Source organism: Balaenoptera ricei, chromosome 15 (genome assembly GCF_028023285.1).
Source record: "Balaenoptera ricei isolate mBalRic1 chromosome 15, mBalRic1.hap2, whole genome shotgun sequence".
Classification (NCBI taxonomy): Eukaryota; Metazoa; Chordata; class Mammalia; order Artiodactyla; family Balaenopteridae; genus Balaenoptera; species Balaenoptera ricei.
This window is the reverse complement of record NC_082653.1, coordinates 41046166-41064651: the sequence shown is the minus strand read 5'-3', so window position 1 is coordinate 41064651 and position 18486 is coordinate 41046166. Positions and strand designations below refer to the sequence as shown.

General features: G+C 44.8%; 2 protein-coding genes across 4 annotated transcripts in view; one reads left to right on the top strand and one right to left on the bottom strand.

The window, feature by feature from the left end:
* TASP1 (taspase 1) overlaps nt 1-2020 on the top strand; it is a 371502-nt gene extending 369482 nt beyond the window's left edge. Inside the window, exon 14 of one of the 2 annotated variants that reach the window (XM_059897552.1) lies at nt 1903-2020. In XM_059897552.1, coding sequence (XP_059753535.1) covers nt 1903-2008 — 106 coding nt within the window. In that variant the 3' untranslated portion in view covers nt 2009-2020. The remainder of the gene's footprint in view (nt 1-1902) is intronic. The other variant, XM_059897550.1, reaches the window with a different exon arrangement.
* ISM1 (isthmin 1) overlaps nt 1-18486 on the bottom strand; it is a 77657-nt gene that overhangs the window by 35162 nt on the left and 24009 nt on the right. The window lies entirely within an intron of this gene.

Here is an 18486-nt window from a genome sequence, read left to right as displayed (position 1 = left end):
TCCGTGGCTCTATTTTATGGCAAGCATGAACATGCAATGCCCCTTTGCAGGAAAATACAAATTCCTGGCAGAGGGAAGTGGCCAGAACTGTGCTTCAATCTTTGCTGTCGGATCCTGAAGACAATCCTGGCAGCTAGTGACATAGGCACATCGTGTTTCAAGAATGCAGGAGTGTTTCATCTTGGTTGGGAATGGAGCCCTCTGTTGAAAGTCTGACTAATAGCTGAGGAATCTTCTGTTATGGGGGCAGAATGTATCAGAAGGCTGTTTACTCTAGGGCTTGGGAGTGACCTTACTTATGATCTCAGGCGATGCTTTGGAAGGAATGAAGAATGGCTGACTCCTTGCACTTGGGCAGGGAGCTGGCTCCACAGGGGAAGGGGCCGCTGGTGTGGGTCTCCCACCCCTGTGCTTTCTTCTTGATCGAAGTCTCTTGGGGCCGGCTGACAAAATGGAAGTCAACGCCCCACTAGCTCGTCTCGGATACTTCTGTAAACAGCTTTGATCTTGAAAATGTGCGGATTATTGGTGATTTTTCAAGTTGTACTTTCTCCACTGCTGGCCAAGAAAACAGAGTGAGAACCACCCAGGCCCCATTTCCTTTATGTCCTGTTAGGCTAAAGAATGAACAGAAACGAGACGCAAATTATTCTTTTAAGTCTAAGAAAACATGTGAGAAGTAGAGTTCAAGGCTGGAAAGCCAATTTGGCTAAAGAAACCTTCAGCCATCATCTAAACCATCTCTGCCAACGGAGGGGGATGGAGAAATTATATTTTCCAGACTCCTTCTCCGGGCAAATGGTGGAACTGCCTAGAAGGGACGCTTGTATAAATTCTCTTGGGGTGTGAGACAAACCTGCTCCCCAGTAAGCTGAGGGAAGATTTTGTCTGCTGAGAGGGGTATTTGAATTTGAGGGCAGCACTAACTTGCTCAGGGCTATAAGGAACAGGTCAAGGGTGGCCACCAGGGGGCTTCAGCCACGTGGAGCTCAGCCTCCCCTCTAAGTCAAACTTTGAGCAAATATTTAATGAGTGTGGATTATTGTGGATTTTTCAAATTGTGCTTTCTCCATATCTGGGAAGGAAAACAGAGCGGTAGCTATCCAGATCCTTTTCTGGGGCCCAGTTTGAAGAGGTACCAAATTATTAGCGTGCCTAAATGGCCCAACTATCTAAGTCCTCCCTTGGAGGACTTCTTGTCTCCTCCCTTGGAGGACTCCTGGGGACTCTCCTTGTCTCCCAGGACAAGGAGACCCCGAAGGTGAATGCCCCCTGCAGTGATTCTGCGCCTCTGCACATGGCCTGGGGGGCACCCAAGGCCAAGTCAAGGGTGGCGTCCGCTGTCACGAGGCAGAACCTGGAAAGCAAGTTGAAGGGCAAAGACTGGCAGAGTTCAGACTGGCCTGGGGGTGGGGGTGGTGGCCTTGGGGACCCTTGCCCAGCTTATTGTTTTAATTAAGAAGATGGATTTCTCTCAACACCCAAAGTTAAGACCCATCACTGAAACCTACCACAAATCTTTCTGCTCCAAGTACCGCTAAACTAGGTTTTAAAGGGAACTGGACCTTAACCTTGGAATCCTAGAGAAGGGCTCATGGTGTTGAGGAAGGGTCCTAGGCTAGGAGGTATGAGGCCCGGTCTATGTCTGCGCATTGCCCTTACCTAGTTTTATAAGCTTAGGCAAGTTCCTGTACCTTTGCACCTAGATTGGTAGGGTTTGTAAAAACGTCCACAGATTCTCTTTCTGTAAATATCTATGCATTGGGTAGTTGTCTCCTACACTGTCTTTGCATCTGGTCATGTGACTTACTTTGGCTGATGGATAAGCAGAGATAAGTGTGTCTTGGAGCTTGCTTTTTTTTTTTTTTAATTTTTTTTTTAATTGCTCTTTTCAATCTCAAGGTCTGGGCTAGCCTGTGGGATGAGGACAGACATGTGGAACAGAGACGATCTACCCCAGACTGAACAGCCTGCCAATGACCAGTCACTCAAATGGAGACCATCCTAGACCATCTGGCCCCAGCTGAGCCAGTCCAGACTAGGAAAGCCACCCAGCTGACCCATGGAATCGTGAGAAATGATAAACATTTGTGCTTTTAAGCTAATGAATTCAGAGTGGTTTGTTACATGGCAAAAGCTAACTGATATCAGTTAGCAAAAGCTAACTGATAACAGGACCTCAGTTATTTCTTCTGTAAAATGGGTGTGGTGACATAGGATGGGAACTAGAGAAAACCTCTCAATCCATCTAGTTCTGACCTCCTAGGAATGGAAGCCTCAAGAGACACTTGTCCTGGAGAAAATGTTTTCAAACAATTAAAGAAAAAAACCTGATACCAAATGCTAAAAACATCAAACTGAGGGTGGGGAAATTAAACAAAAATGTGATGGTTCTAAATGCATGAAGTGCAAATACTATCTTCAATGTCGAGCACGCTTCCTTCTTTCTCCCATCCTTCTACCTGCTGACTCAAAGCTGGGTCAAATCCGTTGGAAAACATCCCCCTGCCTACTGCTTCCATCATTTACATGTGCTGCTCTGTTAACAGCTCCAAGGTCAGTGTTTCAAAGATTCGGAGCTGAGACTTAACAATTCTCCCTCACACATTCATGATGCACCTGTATGGCTTTGTTGGTTCTCAGAAACTAGTAATGCTCATTTATTAGGGAAACCCTACTGACACTATAAAACAATTATAGAGCCATCATAGACCAACTATAGCCTGGGGTGAAGAGAAAGCTGTACACCACCAGGACCTTTCCCACCTGTCCATACAGATTGTTTTTATTTGGACTCCTGTTCTGTTCTCCTCCAGGGAAACTGTTTGATCCCTGCTTGGAAAGCTGGCAGCTGATGTGATTGTGGGCCCTGGACTTAGCTTGGCTAATCTTTCTCGATAAATGGATGGAGTTTTGTTCTGTTTATAGATTCACTCAACAAACACTTTCTGGGCATCTATGGGTTGGCCAAAAAGTTCCTTCAGTTTTTAAGTAAAAATAAAAGACACGTTCTACATTTTCACCAAGGACATTATTGAACAACGTATTCACTGTTTTGTTCGACTACCTTCTGCCATTTTTCAGGCAACTTCAAAATTCCATCTTCCCAAAACTTTTTATCTTTTTGAGCAAAGAACTGTTCCAGGTGCCTTTTACAGTCTTCCAGGGAATTGAATTTTTTTCCATTAAAAGAATTTTGTAAAGACCTAAATAAATGTAAACTGAAGGTGCAATGTCCGGTGAATATGGCAGATGAATCAGAACTTCCCAGCCAAGCTGTAACAGTTTTTGCCTGGTCATCAAAGAAACATGCGGTCTTGCGTTATCCTGATGGAAGATTATGTGTTTTCTGTTGACTAATTCCGGACGCTTTTCATCAAGTGCTGCTTTCACTTGGTCTAATTGGAAGCAGTACTTGTTAGAATTAATCGTTTGGTTTTCTGGAAGGAGCTCATAATAGAGGACTTCCTTCCAATCCCACCATATATACAACATCACCTTCTTTGGATGAAGACTGGCCTTTGGTGTGGTTGATGGTGGTTCATTTTGCTTGCCCCACGATCTCTTCCATTCCACATTATTGTACAGTATCCGCTTTTCATCGCCTATCACAATTTGTTTTAAAAACGGAACGTTTTCGTTATGTTTCAGTAGAGAATTGCATGCGGAAATACGGTCAAGAAGGTTTTTTTTGCTTAACTTATGTGGAACCCAAACATCAAAGCAATGAACATAACCAAGCTGGCGCAAATGATTTTTAACTCTTGATTTGGATATTTTGAGTATGTCGGCTATCTCCCGCGTGGTGTAACGTTGATTGTTCTCAATTAATGTCTCAATTTGATCTCTATCAACTTCAACTGGTCTACCTGACCATGGAGCCTCATCCAGCGAGAAATCTCTAGCACGAAACTTTGCAAACCACTTTTGACATGTTTGATCAGTCACAGCACCTTCTCCATACACTGCACAAATCTTTTTTTTGTGTTTCAGTTGTGTTTTTACCTTTCTTGAAATAATAAAGCATAATATGCTGAAAATGTTGCTTTTTTTCCCCATCTTCAATATTAAAATGGCTACACAAAAATTCACCACTTTTGGTAAGTTTTTTTTTTAAATGCACGCTAATATGACAGCTGTCACAATACAATCTAACAAAATTGTTTCGAATGAAGTTAAAGATAACTAAACGGTACCAGAGCCATCTTATGGAAAAAACCAAACGGATGTTTTGACCAACACAATACTTTGTGCCAGGTGCCTTGCTGGGATGAGACAGTTGAACAGCATATACCTTGTTAAGAGAAATGATCCAAAACTTGGAAATAAAGCAACAGGATGATTGCAAGTTGATTAGTTCATAGCAGGGCATAGTATGACAGGCTTGTCCTACTTTTCTAGGAGAATGGACCTTTGTTTCACTTATTGTTTACTATTGCTTAGGGCCTAGGCTAAAAGTTACATGCTAACTTGGAGATTTTCACCCTGTAGACATATAAATTTTTTTTTTTGGTCTGGTAGAAAAAATAACTCATTAAAAGTTCGCATCACAAGGGAAAAAAATTGAAAGTATGTGAAGTGATGGATGTTAATTAAACGTACTGTGCTAATCATTCAAAATATATCATATATCGGGACTTCCCTGGTGGCGCAGTGGCTAAGACTCTGCGCTCCCAATGTAGGGGGCCTGGGTTCAATCCCTGGCCAGGGAACTAGATCCCACATGCATGCCGCAACTAAGAGTTCGCATGCCACAACTAAGGAGCCCACATGCAACAACTAAGACCCAGCACAACCAAATAAATAAATTAATTAAAAAAAATATCATATATCAAATCATTATGTTGTACACCTGGAACTTATGCAATGTTATATATCAATTACATTTCAATAAAACTGGGAGAAAAAGAAACAATAACTCAAAGCTTACTGTTTTATTGCCCTATAGGACATTAACCAGTTTTGCTTCTAACTCGCAAATTTACTTTGTCATGATTTTCCTCACTGATTTTATAAATATCTGTTCCTCACATGCTCTGAACTAGAATTAGCATGTCCCTAGTTCCCTCACTAATTAGTTAAATAAACCTTTGACATGTATTCATTTTATATGAGACATTTTTAACATTATGAAAATCATATTTGGAGAAGGTTTTGTCTTGAAGGACTTCAGACTCCAGTGGGGAAGTTAAGAAATGCTTACATATAAAATGCCAGGTAGAAAGTGGGAAATTCTCTAGGAGTGAAAGAGTGCAGCGTCAGGAAGTAAAATGATCCATACTTCTAATTATGATTCCACAACTCACCGTCTACTGAATCTTTAACAATCACCACATATTCTTCTTTCATTTTCTCTAAAAGATCCCTATCTATCAATAGATACCGGTCCAATGCACTAACAAGCTGAAATAAGTATGGAGAAGAATGGTTTGTGAGCAGGACTTTTTGTGGATTTCTCCTTTTACTGGGGAGGGCAGAAGGCCAAGTGTCAGATGGCAGAGGGCACACCCCCCCCCCCCCCCCGCTTTCAACCATTTTATTACCTCCCTTCCCCCATACAATTTCCTACTCTGACCTTAGAGAAACAAAGCACCTACTAGTTTTTTTCTCAACAAAGATCATTCTTCCACTAGAACTCAGTTAGCTGAGCTTCAAGGAAAGAGAAGAGCAAGTTTCTCAGGGGCTTTCTTTTGGGGATGGTCATGAAAGTGGGGGCACGATAGAGAACGTGCTTACATGTTACTATTCTCCCCAGGATAAACATCACAGTACTAGGGTGTATCCATCTGAATCTGGGCAGCAAATGGATGGCACTGAGGTATGTATGGGTGACCAAGGGAGCTTAATGAAAGAACAATTGACAGATGTCTGGACAAAGAGGTGGGAAACCACCAAAGATGCTACAGTATGGCCAGGAAAGCCAGGGAGATCTTACACTCCCAGGCCTGAAGAGGCAAGGAAAGGGAGAGGTTACTCTTCCCCAAAGGGAGAGAGAGGTGTGGCTGTGTGTGTGTGTGCATGCACACGTGCACGGGGGCCTTACTAAATACTGCAACCTCCCTCTCCTCTTCCTCTCCTCTCTTGCCACCTTCACCATTGGCCAAGTCCAAACAGAAGCTCAAGAGCAAGGGAGCCCGTTGATGGGATACATTCCGATCACACATCTGAGGCACAAGTTAGGATGGAGAAGGGTGAAAGGTGGATCTTGAGAGGTGAATGGAAGATACTGAGCACACAGGACATGTCTGGGAGAAACCACACTATCACCCAGGCCAGGCACTGGAAGTTAGATCTAATCTTCACAACATCCCTTTGAAGGAGACATGAGCACTGGTGTTCCAGGGAGAAAGAAATTGAATCCCAGAGGCCCCTGGCTGGCAAGTAGGCACCACAGCCCCGTTCCTTCCACTGTGCGGTGCCATCCTAATTTCTCTCCTGGAGGTGTTATTTAGAGTAAAAGGATCTGCAGCCACCTTGGAGTTCCCATCTTCCCCCAACTGCAGCCCTCGCCCAGGTAACAGGTCCAAGAGGCCTGGTTCAGGCACACTGGCCTGCAGTGCACTGTTGATTTAATCCTCAACTCTGTTCCCCTACTTTGTTTGGTAAGGGGGTCCTGGCCGCATTTTCTTAGGAAAACTCCTATCTAGATACCAGTCCAGCCCAAAGCTGCTTGGCTTGTGCAGGCTGATGACTTCGCAGGTCCAGTTAGTGCTGGTCAACAAAAACAGTCGGTATAATGACGCTGAATTACAATAATGGCAGCAAACTCGTGATGGAAGAAGACAGGAATGAAATGGCACATAGTACTTCATGCAAATGTTATGGGAGTTATTTCGGTGGGCCAGAGGCAGAGAATGGAGAAAGTAGGTCACAAAGAGCCAGGTTCCAAACTATCTCTTTGGATATTAGCTTTTGGGGTCATCACATTCCTCCTGAGATTTGCTAAGCATTTGTGGTGAACTTTGAAAGTGACAGGGACGCAAATGGCCATCCACAGTAGAACGTATAAGGAAGGTGTATGCATACAATAGTTATAGAATGGAATATTATCAATGAAGTTCTCAAATGAAATGTTGAACAATCCAGATAAAACATATGATTCCATTTATATAAAGTTGAAAAGCAGGTAAAACTAACCAATGTTGTTAGAAGTCAGGACAGTGGTGACCCTGGGGGTGCTGGTGACCAGAGGGGAGCCCGGGGAGGGGGGTGTCTGGGAGGAACAGCCATATTCTGTTTCTTGACCTGGCAGCTGGTTACACGATGTGTTCACTTAGGGGAATTTGTTGAGCTGTACACGTATGATTTGTGCCCCTTTCTGTATGCAGGCGACTTATCTACGGAACTTATATAACTACCAAGAACACAAGGGAAAATAATAAAATAGAAAGGGAATCATAGAGAAATGGCAGTTGGCAAGGTCACAGAGATTTCTTAAAGACACCAATCTTCTGTTACTGCTATTTTCTGAACAATTAAACGATGCAGGAAAATATGGTATTTGAAACACGAGGGCCTCCACTCTGCCCATTATTTCCCTGTGACCTAGTGTTCTCACCTCTAAAATGAGGAGCATCTCTGTAATAAAAACATTTCTTTTCTCCCCTTTATTATCCCCTCTCCCATTGGTCTTTCCTAGGACTCACTGTTACCTTGTTATCTTTTCTCTTGAATGTTTTCTTCTCAGGCCCAGCTCCCACCTTCCCTAGTCCAAACCTCCACCTCCACCTCCACCTCCACCTCCACCATCTTTTCCAGTGTTGTGCCATAGTCTTGTCCAAACGCTCTTTATGGATCATCTCATTCAATGTCTCCCGAAGCTCCCCACCAGATGGGTACAATTATCATCACCCCCATTGTACAGATGAGAAAACCAAAGCTGAGAATGTTACCAAAGTCACCAGCTCCTAAAGGGTCCAGTGGGGACTGACCATGACTGTGAAATCTGGCAGACAGGCAGGTGCTGATGGGGTTCATGCTGGACCAGTGGAGACAAGGGAAAGCAGCCTGTGTTGGCTGAAGCCACGGGAAAGAATGTCAATACCTCTTTCAACCACCCCAGTGTCAAGAGTGGCCAGGATACAGAGGGAGGACTTAGACTCTGGCCAGCAGCCTCTCCAAAGAGGCCCAACTTCGGGAAGGATGGGGAGGCCGGTGCATTAGTCTTTTGAGTTTTAAAGCCATTTTCATCTCTACAATCCATATTAAAATACAGCTAGTCCTGAGAATAGTTACACCAGACCTCCCGGGCAGGAGCAGGACACAAGGTGGGTCCCAGGATTCAATGCCCCATCTTTACAGAACATGGTGCAGGGGTTCGTTGGGTGGGGGCGGCACATGAGAGTGTATCTGGCCTGGCCCCGGAATACAGGGTTCCTGCCTTCCAGCCTGGTGCTCTTCCTATTGAACTGGCTGCTCCGGCTGTCCCATTGCTCTCCACACTTTCCCAAGATTGAATTACAAATGTTAGCATTTCCCTTTAGAATTGCAGTCACACCAAAAAATCTGGACCTCGCTAAATGCTCTCTGAGTGAATGGATGGATGGATGGATATCCATCCATGGATGGATGAAAAAACAGAATTTCAAAGCCTGATGGGTGTGGGCACAGCTGACTCCCTGTGGTTTCATTCAGGGCCACCATGCCAGTGGTGTAATCTGTGCATGGAAGAAAAGAGTCTGGTGGGGGGCAAGTAGGGGTTGAAATTGAGACTGGAGGAAGGGGTGTCATCTGCCCAGACAGAGTGCCTTGCTGTAACTCATATAGAGGCTAAGAGGTGCTCATAGATGCCTTTGGGTCAAACCTCTCTGTCTCCTCTAGCTGCAAAGACTTTCTTTCCCTTGGCTACATAGAAAACTCCTATGCATCCTTAAAAACCCTGTTTAGATATTGCCTTCTTTGTGAAGCTTCTCTGAGCTTCAGCAGAATTAGTCTCTCCTTGCTCTGCATTACTTCCCATACCTTATACATACTTTTTTTAATGGTATTTTTATACGTTATTAGAATTTTTTCATTTTTGTCCAGTTTCTGGCTAATAAAGGCACACAAAAAGTGACTGAACTGCAAACTCAGCTGCACAAGGGGTAAACTATATTAGCCATGTTAGCTTCTTCAAGTCCATTGATCCCTGCTGACAGCACAAAGAGTATTTTGTCTATTTCTGAAATTCCTCTGCCATCGTCCTAGTCCAGGCTACCATCACCACTTTCTCCTCTGTCTTTCCAATCTCAGCTTAAATATCATCTCCAGAGAGGGAGGACTTCCCTACTCATCTAAGTAGTGTCTCTCCCCCCAGACAGTTCCCTTCCATCATTCTGCTTATTTCCTTTATAGTATTTGTCACAAGCCAAAACATTTCCATTCATAGGCTTTCTACTTTGTTGTCGGCTCCCTTCAGAGTGTCACCTCCTTGAAGCAGGGATTGTGTCTGTTCTGTCACTTCCATATCTCAGCACTTAGCCCAGAGCCCAGCACACAGTAGGACCTCACTGCTGCCCTCTGAATGAATGGATGGATGGATGAATAAATGGACAAACAGGATTTCAAAGTCTGATAGGCTAGGCACACTTTACTCACCCTACATGTCTGGAACCACATCTGGGTCCCAGGGTGTGTGAATGAGGAAGGTCTCCCTGGCTTGGCTCCTGGCTTGGTCTGCACTTGCATGGTGACTGCAAGTCCTGGCACAGTCACTTCTCCCCAAGTCATGTCATGAGCAATGCCTGGTGCCTCCCTTTGCCCAGAGAGAGAATGTGGAGACTGCACTGGGGGTACCAATGGTGACAGCTGCCTGGGTGGGACCGATTCACCGCTCCACACCCAGCCAGCGCAGCAAGGAGCAGCCCTGGTGGAGCTCAGGGGACAGTGGGATTGGGAAGCAGGGGCCAAAAGGAGACTCCTAAGGAGACGAAGCACAGGGACCCAGGTATTTTGCTCTTTGGAACTCATTTCTGACCCTGAACATTCTCTGAATCTACTTGCTTCTCTTCAATGTCAAATAATTCAAAGACTTTAAATAGATGTATATCTATATACGTATTTATTTATAAATGCACACTCTTATGTGTACATAAGTGTATATAAACATATATTTGTGTATATAACCATGTATATAAGTATATATATGTCTATAAATATACACATATATTTATATATACACATATGGAGATGTGTGCTTTAATTTTAATTTCTGTTTTAATTTTTAATTTAAAGATGTCCTAAGTAGCCCATTCTCTCCTAACCAAGCTCAGAGAAAATATGGTAATAATGCAGAGTTATCGCTTTAACTTAGTGGTTCTCAAAGTGCCGTCCTCAGAACAGCAGCATCTGGCCACTTGTTAAAAATGCTGATTCTCAGGACCCACCGTCACCCTGCAGAATCAGAGTCTCTGGGGTAGGGCCCGGTACCCTGTGTTTTAACACGTTCTCCCAGTGATTCTGATGCAGGCTGACATCTGAGACCCTCAGCTCAAACCAGGGGAAGACGAGGAACGGGCGTCTGAGCAGTAGTTAGGAGCTGTTCTTCTGAGGGTCGCTTTGGCAAAGGGAAAGATTTCCAGAAAACGAAGGGCTCTCAAAGGGTTGGTGTACTTCTTATAGGGGAAATGTAAGCAGGGAAACAGCAAATGAGCCCCAAGCACCAAGTCTGGCCTGGGGAGACCCTCTAAGCAGTCAGGGATCCCCCCACGATGAGGATACTGTGAGGGGAAGGGCAGAGCCCCTCACCCTCCAGGGTCCCTGAGTCAAGTGACATTCGACACCGACACACAGGGTGAAGAGACCAAGCCCCGAAGATGGAGGGTGAATGGCACAACTCGACTGGCTTCCCACTTTCCCCAGCATCCGTACCTTCCTGTCTCATCATGTTTGCTTGGGTAGCAAGTGCCCCCCATGGGGCAGCAGAGGGCTTCTGGCTGATTTCTCCCTCACTGTGTTTCTGCCTCTGAACCAGCCGCATGGGTCTGTGGGGAAGGACAGGCTTGTGTCCTGATTGGCAACTGGATAAACTTTCCTAGCTCAGGGGGCTGGCAGAGGATTAAACAAGGCCTAGAAGGGGGCCCTCAGGCAGGCCTAAGAGAGAGAAATTATCCATCAGTTTATGAGACATGTGGAAGAGAGATGATGGGAGATGGAGAGTCGGACAAAGAGTTTCTCCAGGTTCCCCGATGCCAGGTGACTGTTCCCATGGTTTGCAGATGGCTCCTCTTTCACCTGAGAGCTCCATGGTGCCCATCAAGCCCTTCCACCCGCAAACCCATCGGCAAGGATCAATCAGAGACCATCCAACTCCTAACTTGCAGTTTTCCGGGAGATTTAAGCAAAGACTCGTGTGAAGTTGAAGAAGCAAAATCTATCTGTCCCCAACACATCCACAGCAGTCACCGTCTAAGCCAAAGGTTCCTTCTCGAAGGGAGAGCGTTCATTCACCAACTTGCACACCTGCTCCTGGTTCTTCAGGGTGATCTTCCAGAAAACAGAAGCCTGATGGATGCCTTCACCCTGGGGGTCTGAAGTCCCTGTAGGCAGTGTCCGCTCCTGCCAGGAATCCACCCCTACAAAATGGTCTCTTCAAACAAGCCACACAGGCCCCAACTGGAAAGGCTCATGTAGCAACCAGAGCTTTGCTCTCCGCTAGCAAATTTATCCCTCGTTCATTGACAACACCATGTATCTGCTTTAACTCCAAATCTTTCCTATTTACTCTCCACGTCTGCACATAGAGGGACTGGTTTTTAGATAGAGCCAAACCCATTTTTAACCAGAGCCCTGGGTATTCAGTCACTAAAAGCTCCAAACACCCTCTCCAGGGCCTACAGAAAAGGCACACTGTCGGCAGAAAGTTCTCCACCGTGGCCCATTTCATGAACTTATGAATGGCTTCTTTCAAAATCCTGATTTTGAAAGCAGCCTCCAGAAGGTCAGGAGACAGTTTGTTACAAGTGGATCTGTTCCCTCTCTGACCAAAGGAAATAGTTTCTAGCTTTTCCAAGGAGAAAGGAAGCATCTTTTGCCCAGTCCTGGTTCCCTCCCTCCCTCACACCTTGCTCTCTCTCTGCCGGATCATGATCTCAGGCCTGAAGCCCCAGGAATAAAAGATCCCCGTCCTCGGAATTCTCGTCCCCGCCCCAAGCAGAATTTTGGTCGTTCCAGGTCTTGAACAAAGATTCCCCGGCACACGTTTGATCTCTTCACGCTCCGTTCTCATTAGTCCTTCACACTCTCCATCACTTGGAAAAATACAAACAGCATGGTTCAGTTTTAAGGTTAAGAACTGACAGTCTCCATAAACATTGTTACAGTAAAAGCTGACTTATCCACTGCCAGCATTCGGTGTCTGCGGGAGGGGGACGTGGAAACCCTGAGCATCAGAACAAGAGAAACAAGTGCTGAACTTCCAACTGCTGGGTGAAGGATGCCCCCATGGCGTGGCTGGCAAAGACCTGTGTGGATCCATCCCTGGATGATAGTTAAAGGATTACAGGGAGAGACAGGCAAATTCAAGGAGCAGGGTGGCTCAGGCATAAATTTCTGACCTATGAAAAACACAAAGCCATCAACGGTCCTAAGTTGTGAGATCGCAGAAATTAAAAGTGGTCCATGAAGAGGTTATACAATCATTCTCAGGATGCTATAAGTAGGAAGAAGCAGAGGGTGAAATAGATGGAGGCAAGGAAGACCTTGAACTTCAGCCACACTCCACCCTCAACCATGTCAAATATTTACGTGCTGAAATCATCTAATTAGCAGGGATTTATTTTGATGGTGTGTGGGCAGATGAGCATCAGAACCCTTATTCATTTACTCACTTATTCATGCAACATATAATCACTGAGAGCCAATTGCTCTGTTCTAAGTGCTGGGAATACAACAGAGGGGAGATAGGGACAGTCCTTGCCCTCACGGGGTTTAATAGTCTCCAGCGGCATTTCTCAAACTTTGCTCACCTCCTGATGTCCGGGTCACACCCCATGCCGTTTAAATCAAGGTGACTGGGTGGGATCCAGGTACTAGCACTTTTAAAAGATCCCTAGGGGATTCCAATGTGCAGCAAAGTTTGGGAACAACATAGTAGTTTTAACTGTGTTGACACGATTGGCCCGATCAGTGAGCGTGGAAGCCTGGCCCGTGGCTCACCTTAGCAGCTCCTGCTCAGCTCTGTGAAACTACACGTGACCGCAAAGACTGCATCCTAACATCTTCAGTGCAAGGGCAAAATTCTCTGTCAGCTCAATCCTCTCTGAGCTCTCCCCAGGGAGTTTCCTAACGAAAAGGAATAGCCACATCCTCACACGCTGGTAGGGAAACCCGAAATCAGGACACATTACCCTGCACCTGATCTGATAATGGTATAAAATATTTGAAACCCAGGCCATCCCAGAAGCCCTAAGCCCCCTGGCTCCCGTATTGACAAGGTCATTTCATGGCATGAATCCTGGAAGCAGACTCCCAGCAGGCTTAAATCACACGATTTCTTTGTTAAGGTTGAAAAAGAGAACTTGCTTCTTAAGCCTTTGCCTTCCGTTCTCTCTGAGCTTTGATATCCTTCAAGTGATCAATGGAAATCCATTATAGACTTTCTTGGACCTACTCCTGGATTTTCATCAATTTAGAAAGGAAATGTTACATTAAGTCTTTTTTTTTTTTTTCCTGGAAGTCCCCAGGAATTTTCAAAAATGAGAATAAAGGAAAAGAGAAAGAAAAGAGGCGTCGGCTTTGAAGTTGCAATGACTACGCCAGAAAACAAAATAAAACAAAACAAAACAAAGATGGATCTTGAGAAAAATGTTTTAGGAGAAGGACGTCCCCCTGCTTCCCGTCGCGCCTTCTTAAGGGTGAAGTGGTCTCCACTCAAACCACCAGAGCCTGCCAGTTGGCCAACTCAGCAGCATTCCACTATAGAGATTAAAACCAACTTTATGATTGTGGTGCAAATAATAAAGAGCCTGGCAGGATTTCCTTCCAAAATGAAAGCTCATTTATTTTCTGAGGTGTATAATTTGGTTGCAAATGTTTCCTTTGGGCCAAAACATCCCAGATTGGGTTTTTGCCTGGAACACATCACTGCTTTGCTGGGGAAGAATGGACTCTGTGTGGTCCCTCCGTGTCCATCCACTCGGGGCATGGAGGGGTTCAAGCAGGTCCACTCTTGCTTCATGTCTGGTCTGGCGGCAGCAGTCTAGGGGACAGAACCAGGGATGGGGAAGCAGGAGGCGCTGGGCCTGGACTGGCTGCACCCACTCCCAAGTCCTGGTCCATCTGTGAAATGGGCGGGTTCACTGCTGGCTCCCACTCAGGCCTGTTCCCATCCCTCTCAGTGGTGGGCAGAGTGGAAGGGCCTTAGGAACCCTGTTCCCTGTGAGACGTGGCTTTTCTTCCAGGTCTTTGCATCCTTATTTTGTTGATCTTTTCCAAAAAAATCATCCTAAAAAAATCCACCCAGAAATGACTAATATTTGGATAAAGGCAAAGCCAGCTTCTTTCCAGGGCTCATGGGCTTACCACACGTACCTGGGACCAGAGTTTGGCCCATGGTGTTAAGCCAATCTCACCCAAATATAAATAGCTTTCTCTCCTATACAAGTAGATTAAGAAATAACAAGGTTTGCTACCATTTTCATGTTTATCAACCCTCTTCCTTACGTCATATACTTTTAACCTGCCTTCCATTTGCATCTTCACATCAAATTCAAAGCCAGTGCCAGTGCTATGCTTTGTAGATGAAAACATATTTATTCCACAGTTTTTTTCCTTTTCCTTCCAAACAGCTGGTAATGCAGAACAGGAAAACATCTTGTGGGCTCTAAGGGATGGCATCAAAAGTCATCATGTGACATCCCTTTAGGATATCAGAAGTTGTTCCTCTAACACTGGGATTGGGTGAAGGAGGGGGAAAGAAGTGGGCTGAAAGGGGAAACAAAATCAATGCAGTTCACCCAGGGAGCATGAGAAGAACAGTGGTAGAAATTATTAGGGTTACGGGACCTGGCTCAAGAGGTGAAGTTCAACGGTGTCATGTATCATGAAGTCACCTGCCAGGAAATGATGGAGCATACTTTCGCTAAACCTGAGATCCTCCTGAAACAGACCTCAGCAGTATGTCAGGCAAAAGGTAACATGAAAATAGCTTCCTATGGCGTGTAGATGTCTCACTGCTAAGATGAATGATCTACCCATTTGTCAAAATTATATCTAATTTGCCAGTTGGCCATGGCCACTCTGAGTCAGTTCATACACCAGCTACACAGTTCATGTTCAGCTTTTTGGATAATCACCTGCTACTGGACATCAGGCCCCTAATTCAAGTGGAGCCATAAGAAATGTTCTCGAAGGAGAATGGAGTGAAGAAATGCTAGAGAATAAAGGTTTCTGACGATTCATGTACAAAAAAAGATTCTAATATGGACTGGGCAGCCACAGCCTCAGTCTCCGAGTAACCCAGTGACTCTAGATAATTCCTTCAGCACTTTCAGCCACTGCCATAAGCAACACATCGCCCACCTGCAACTTGGAAAATCAGATTCACACGGTGTTTGGAAACCACAATACTGACACAGGATGAAAAAGTCGTAGAGGAAATTCCGGCTTTCCTCAGTGTCAGACGCACAAAAGCAAGGGATTCAAACCATGCCTGCTGCATGAATGTCAGTTCTGCACTGTGGTTAGAGGGTTTTATTCTAGGACACACACATCATACTGCAATAAAAGAAAGGCCAAGAGCGACTTCTTTTTGAAAACCATAATTCTTTCCTACTTCACTACCTTATGTCAATACATCTGAGCCTCTGGGGCTGTAAGTCACTTCCTGTCGTGGTCAAGTTTCATTTCCTCTAGAAGCTTTCAATCCTTTTCACAGTTCCCAGGTGCAAAGATGACTTGACTGAAAGTCATTTTGAATTCAGAATGTTGCCCACAGAGTCTGGACAGTGGGGTTTAAGAAATAATTATCCCTCATGCCTTAGTCCCCCTTTTAAATTACCCTTCCTCCTGTGAACATGCATGCACACACACACACATACATCAACAGACACGTACAGACACACACACACCAACAGACAGACACACACACACAAACACACACACACCACTTTCCTGCAAAAATGCCTGTGGTTCCTGCCAAGGCATCTGGCAAAGGGATCCTAAGTCACTAGAACCTTCCTGACCTGTGCAGGCTACAAGCTGCATGACACCTTACTTCACCTCATGGTCAGAAGTGAATCAGGGGACAGCAAGAGACATACAAAGTGACATTTTAAAACATGATGTTTCCTGACATTGCTTTTTTGGGTAAGTTGAAATGGTTAATTCACAGAAGAACAAGAATTGCAGATCCAGGCCCTCCTCCTGCCCTGATGGTCTTTTACTTATTTATTGAAAAAAAATCTCTGTTCTACTCCATCCTTTGCCCTGGAGTGGTTAAAAAAATCAAAGAGTAGGATATTCATTACAGTGCAGGGGTTGATGAGTGACTGAACTGTTCCATTAAAAAATCAGGTCAAGTTAGGTGGTTTTACATTTAGAAGAAAAAAACAAATATGAACAGAGAAGCCCAAACTAGTCACTTCCTGCTTACAGGCCAGGCCACTGGGAGATTGGGTGATACCTTGGAACTCGGGAATTTAATCAGGGCTCTGCCTCAGTCTGCTGTTAGCAAATAGGTAAACATTCCAGGTCTCAGTTTCTTTACCTATAAAATGAAAATAACAATATCCACTCCCCAAATGTGGGGAAGGCATTTTGGAAAGCACAACACTAAGTGACATATCAGATTTTACCAAACAGGTGCTATATGCCGGGGGCTACAGTATGTGCCGTGGGGTATGAAAGAGAAGTAAGTTACCATCCTGTTCCCTTACTCCATTCTGGCAGGCAGAGTGGGGAGTAGGGATGTTTTGTATATTTTATCTATACACATATATATGTATATATACATATGTATATATGTATATATACATATGTATATATGTGTATATACATATATATGTGTATATATACAACTATATATACACATATATCTATACCTATGATTGCATTGTATAGATATAGATTAGACAGATAGATAACTGTACATAAGGAGGAATGTAACCCTCGCTTAATGGATGTGCAATGCTGTAAGTGTTAGAAATGAGCCATTTCTACGTCGACAGTTCACAGGAAAGTTTTTGTGGCTTGTCCAGACTTTTTGCAGCTGGAAAGAGGGAGAAGTTAGTTGTAGCCTGAGCAGAGAGGCAAAAGAGCATGGGGAGGCCACAAGGACTAGTAAGAGTCTAATTTGGCTGCAAATACAGCCTATAAAGCAAAGGGCAAGAAAAGTTGATTAATTCCAGATACGCAGCTCCTCAATACACGTTTTCAGGCAAGAAATGGGGCGGGGGGAACCACTGGACTTCTTAAGCAGGGAGGGCAACAACTTTTCAGAAGATGAAGCTGAGTATTTATTACATTTTAATGAGTATGAGAAGAGAGACACTGGAATTGAAAAGGAGATCTGGGAAAGTAAAGACACAGGTCGCCACACCAGAGAGCGAAGGGGAATTGTCACCATTGGGACAAGAGAAATAGGTAGGGACCGATGTCTGTTTGGAGGGGAGTATGATTCCATCTCCTGGAATTCACACCTTTGTGCAGTTCACTCCCTTTGAGTGTGGGATGGAGCAAGTGACTTGCTTCTAACAAACAGAATGAGGCAAAAGTGACGGGAGATCACTGAGATTAGGCAGCAGAAATCCATGGATTTCATCTTGCTAGTACTCTCTGGTTCTGATGAAGCCAGCTGCCATAGTTGGGCTGCCCCATGGAGAGGTCCACTTGGCAAGGAGCTGAGGGTACCCTCTGGCTAACAGCCCTCAAGAAAATGGAGAAAATGGAGTCCTCACCCAACAAGTGAGCTCGGAAGCCAGTCTTCCACCAGCCACACCTGGACATGACTGCAGCCCCATCTGATACAGTGGATCAGCCTGGGAGAGGCCCTGGACCGGGGCTGCCCAGCTAAGCTGTGCCCCAATCCACAGAAATTCTAAGATTATAAGTGTCTGTTTTTTAAGCTGCTAAATATTGGAACAAGAGACAACTAATACAGGGAGGAAGATACTTAACTGACCTGGATGTTGAGGAACAGATGCTCTCTGAGATTAAAATCCCAGACTCATGGGCCAAAGTTGTACATACTCTTTCTTCTAGGCTTTGTTGATTTTAGAAACTTTTCATAAAAAGAAACCTCTCCACCACCCCTTTCTTTCACTGTTTCCTAGGGCTGATTAAAGAAACATGACTTGATTTTCAATTTCAAGCGACTCAGGTGGGCATTCCAATAGAAAAGCGTCAGGAAATTAATGCCATACACACCAGGCAAGGCAGATGCTTCTGAAGCTGACACGTAGGTGAAGCCCACCTTTCCTTTGTACACATCTTACACTCTTTTGATTTTACACTGGTATTTGTTTTGGGGGGCCCGGGAAAGGGGGACACATCCTCTCAATATAAAATGAG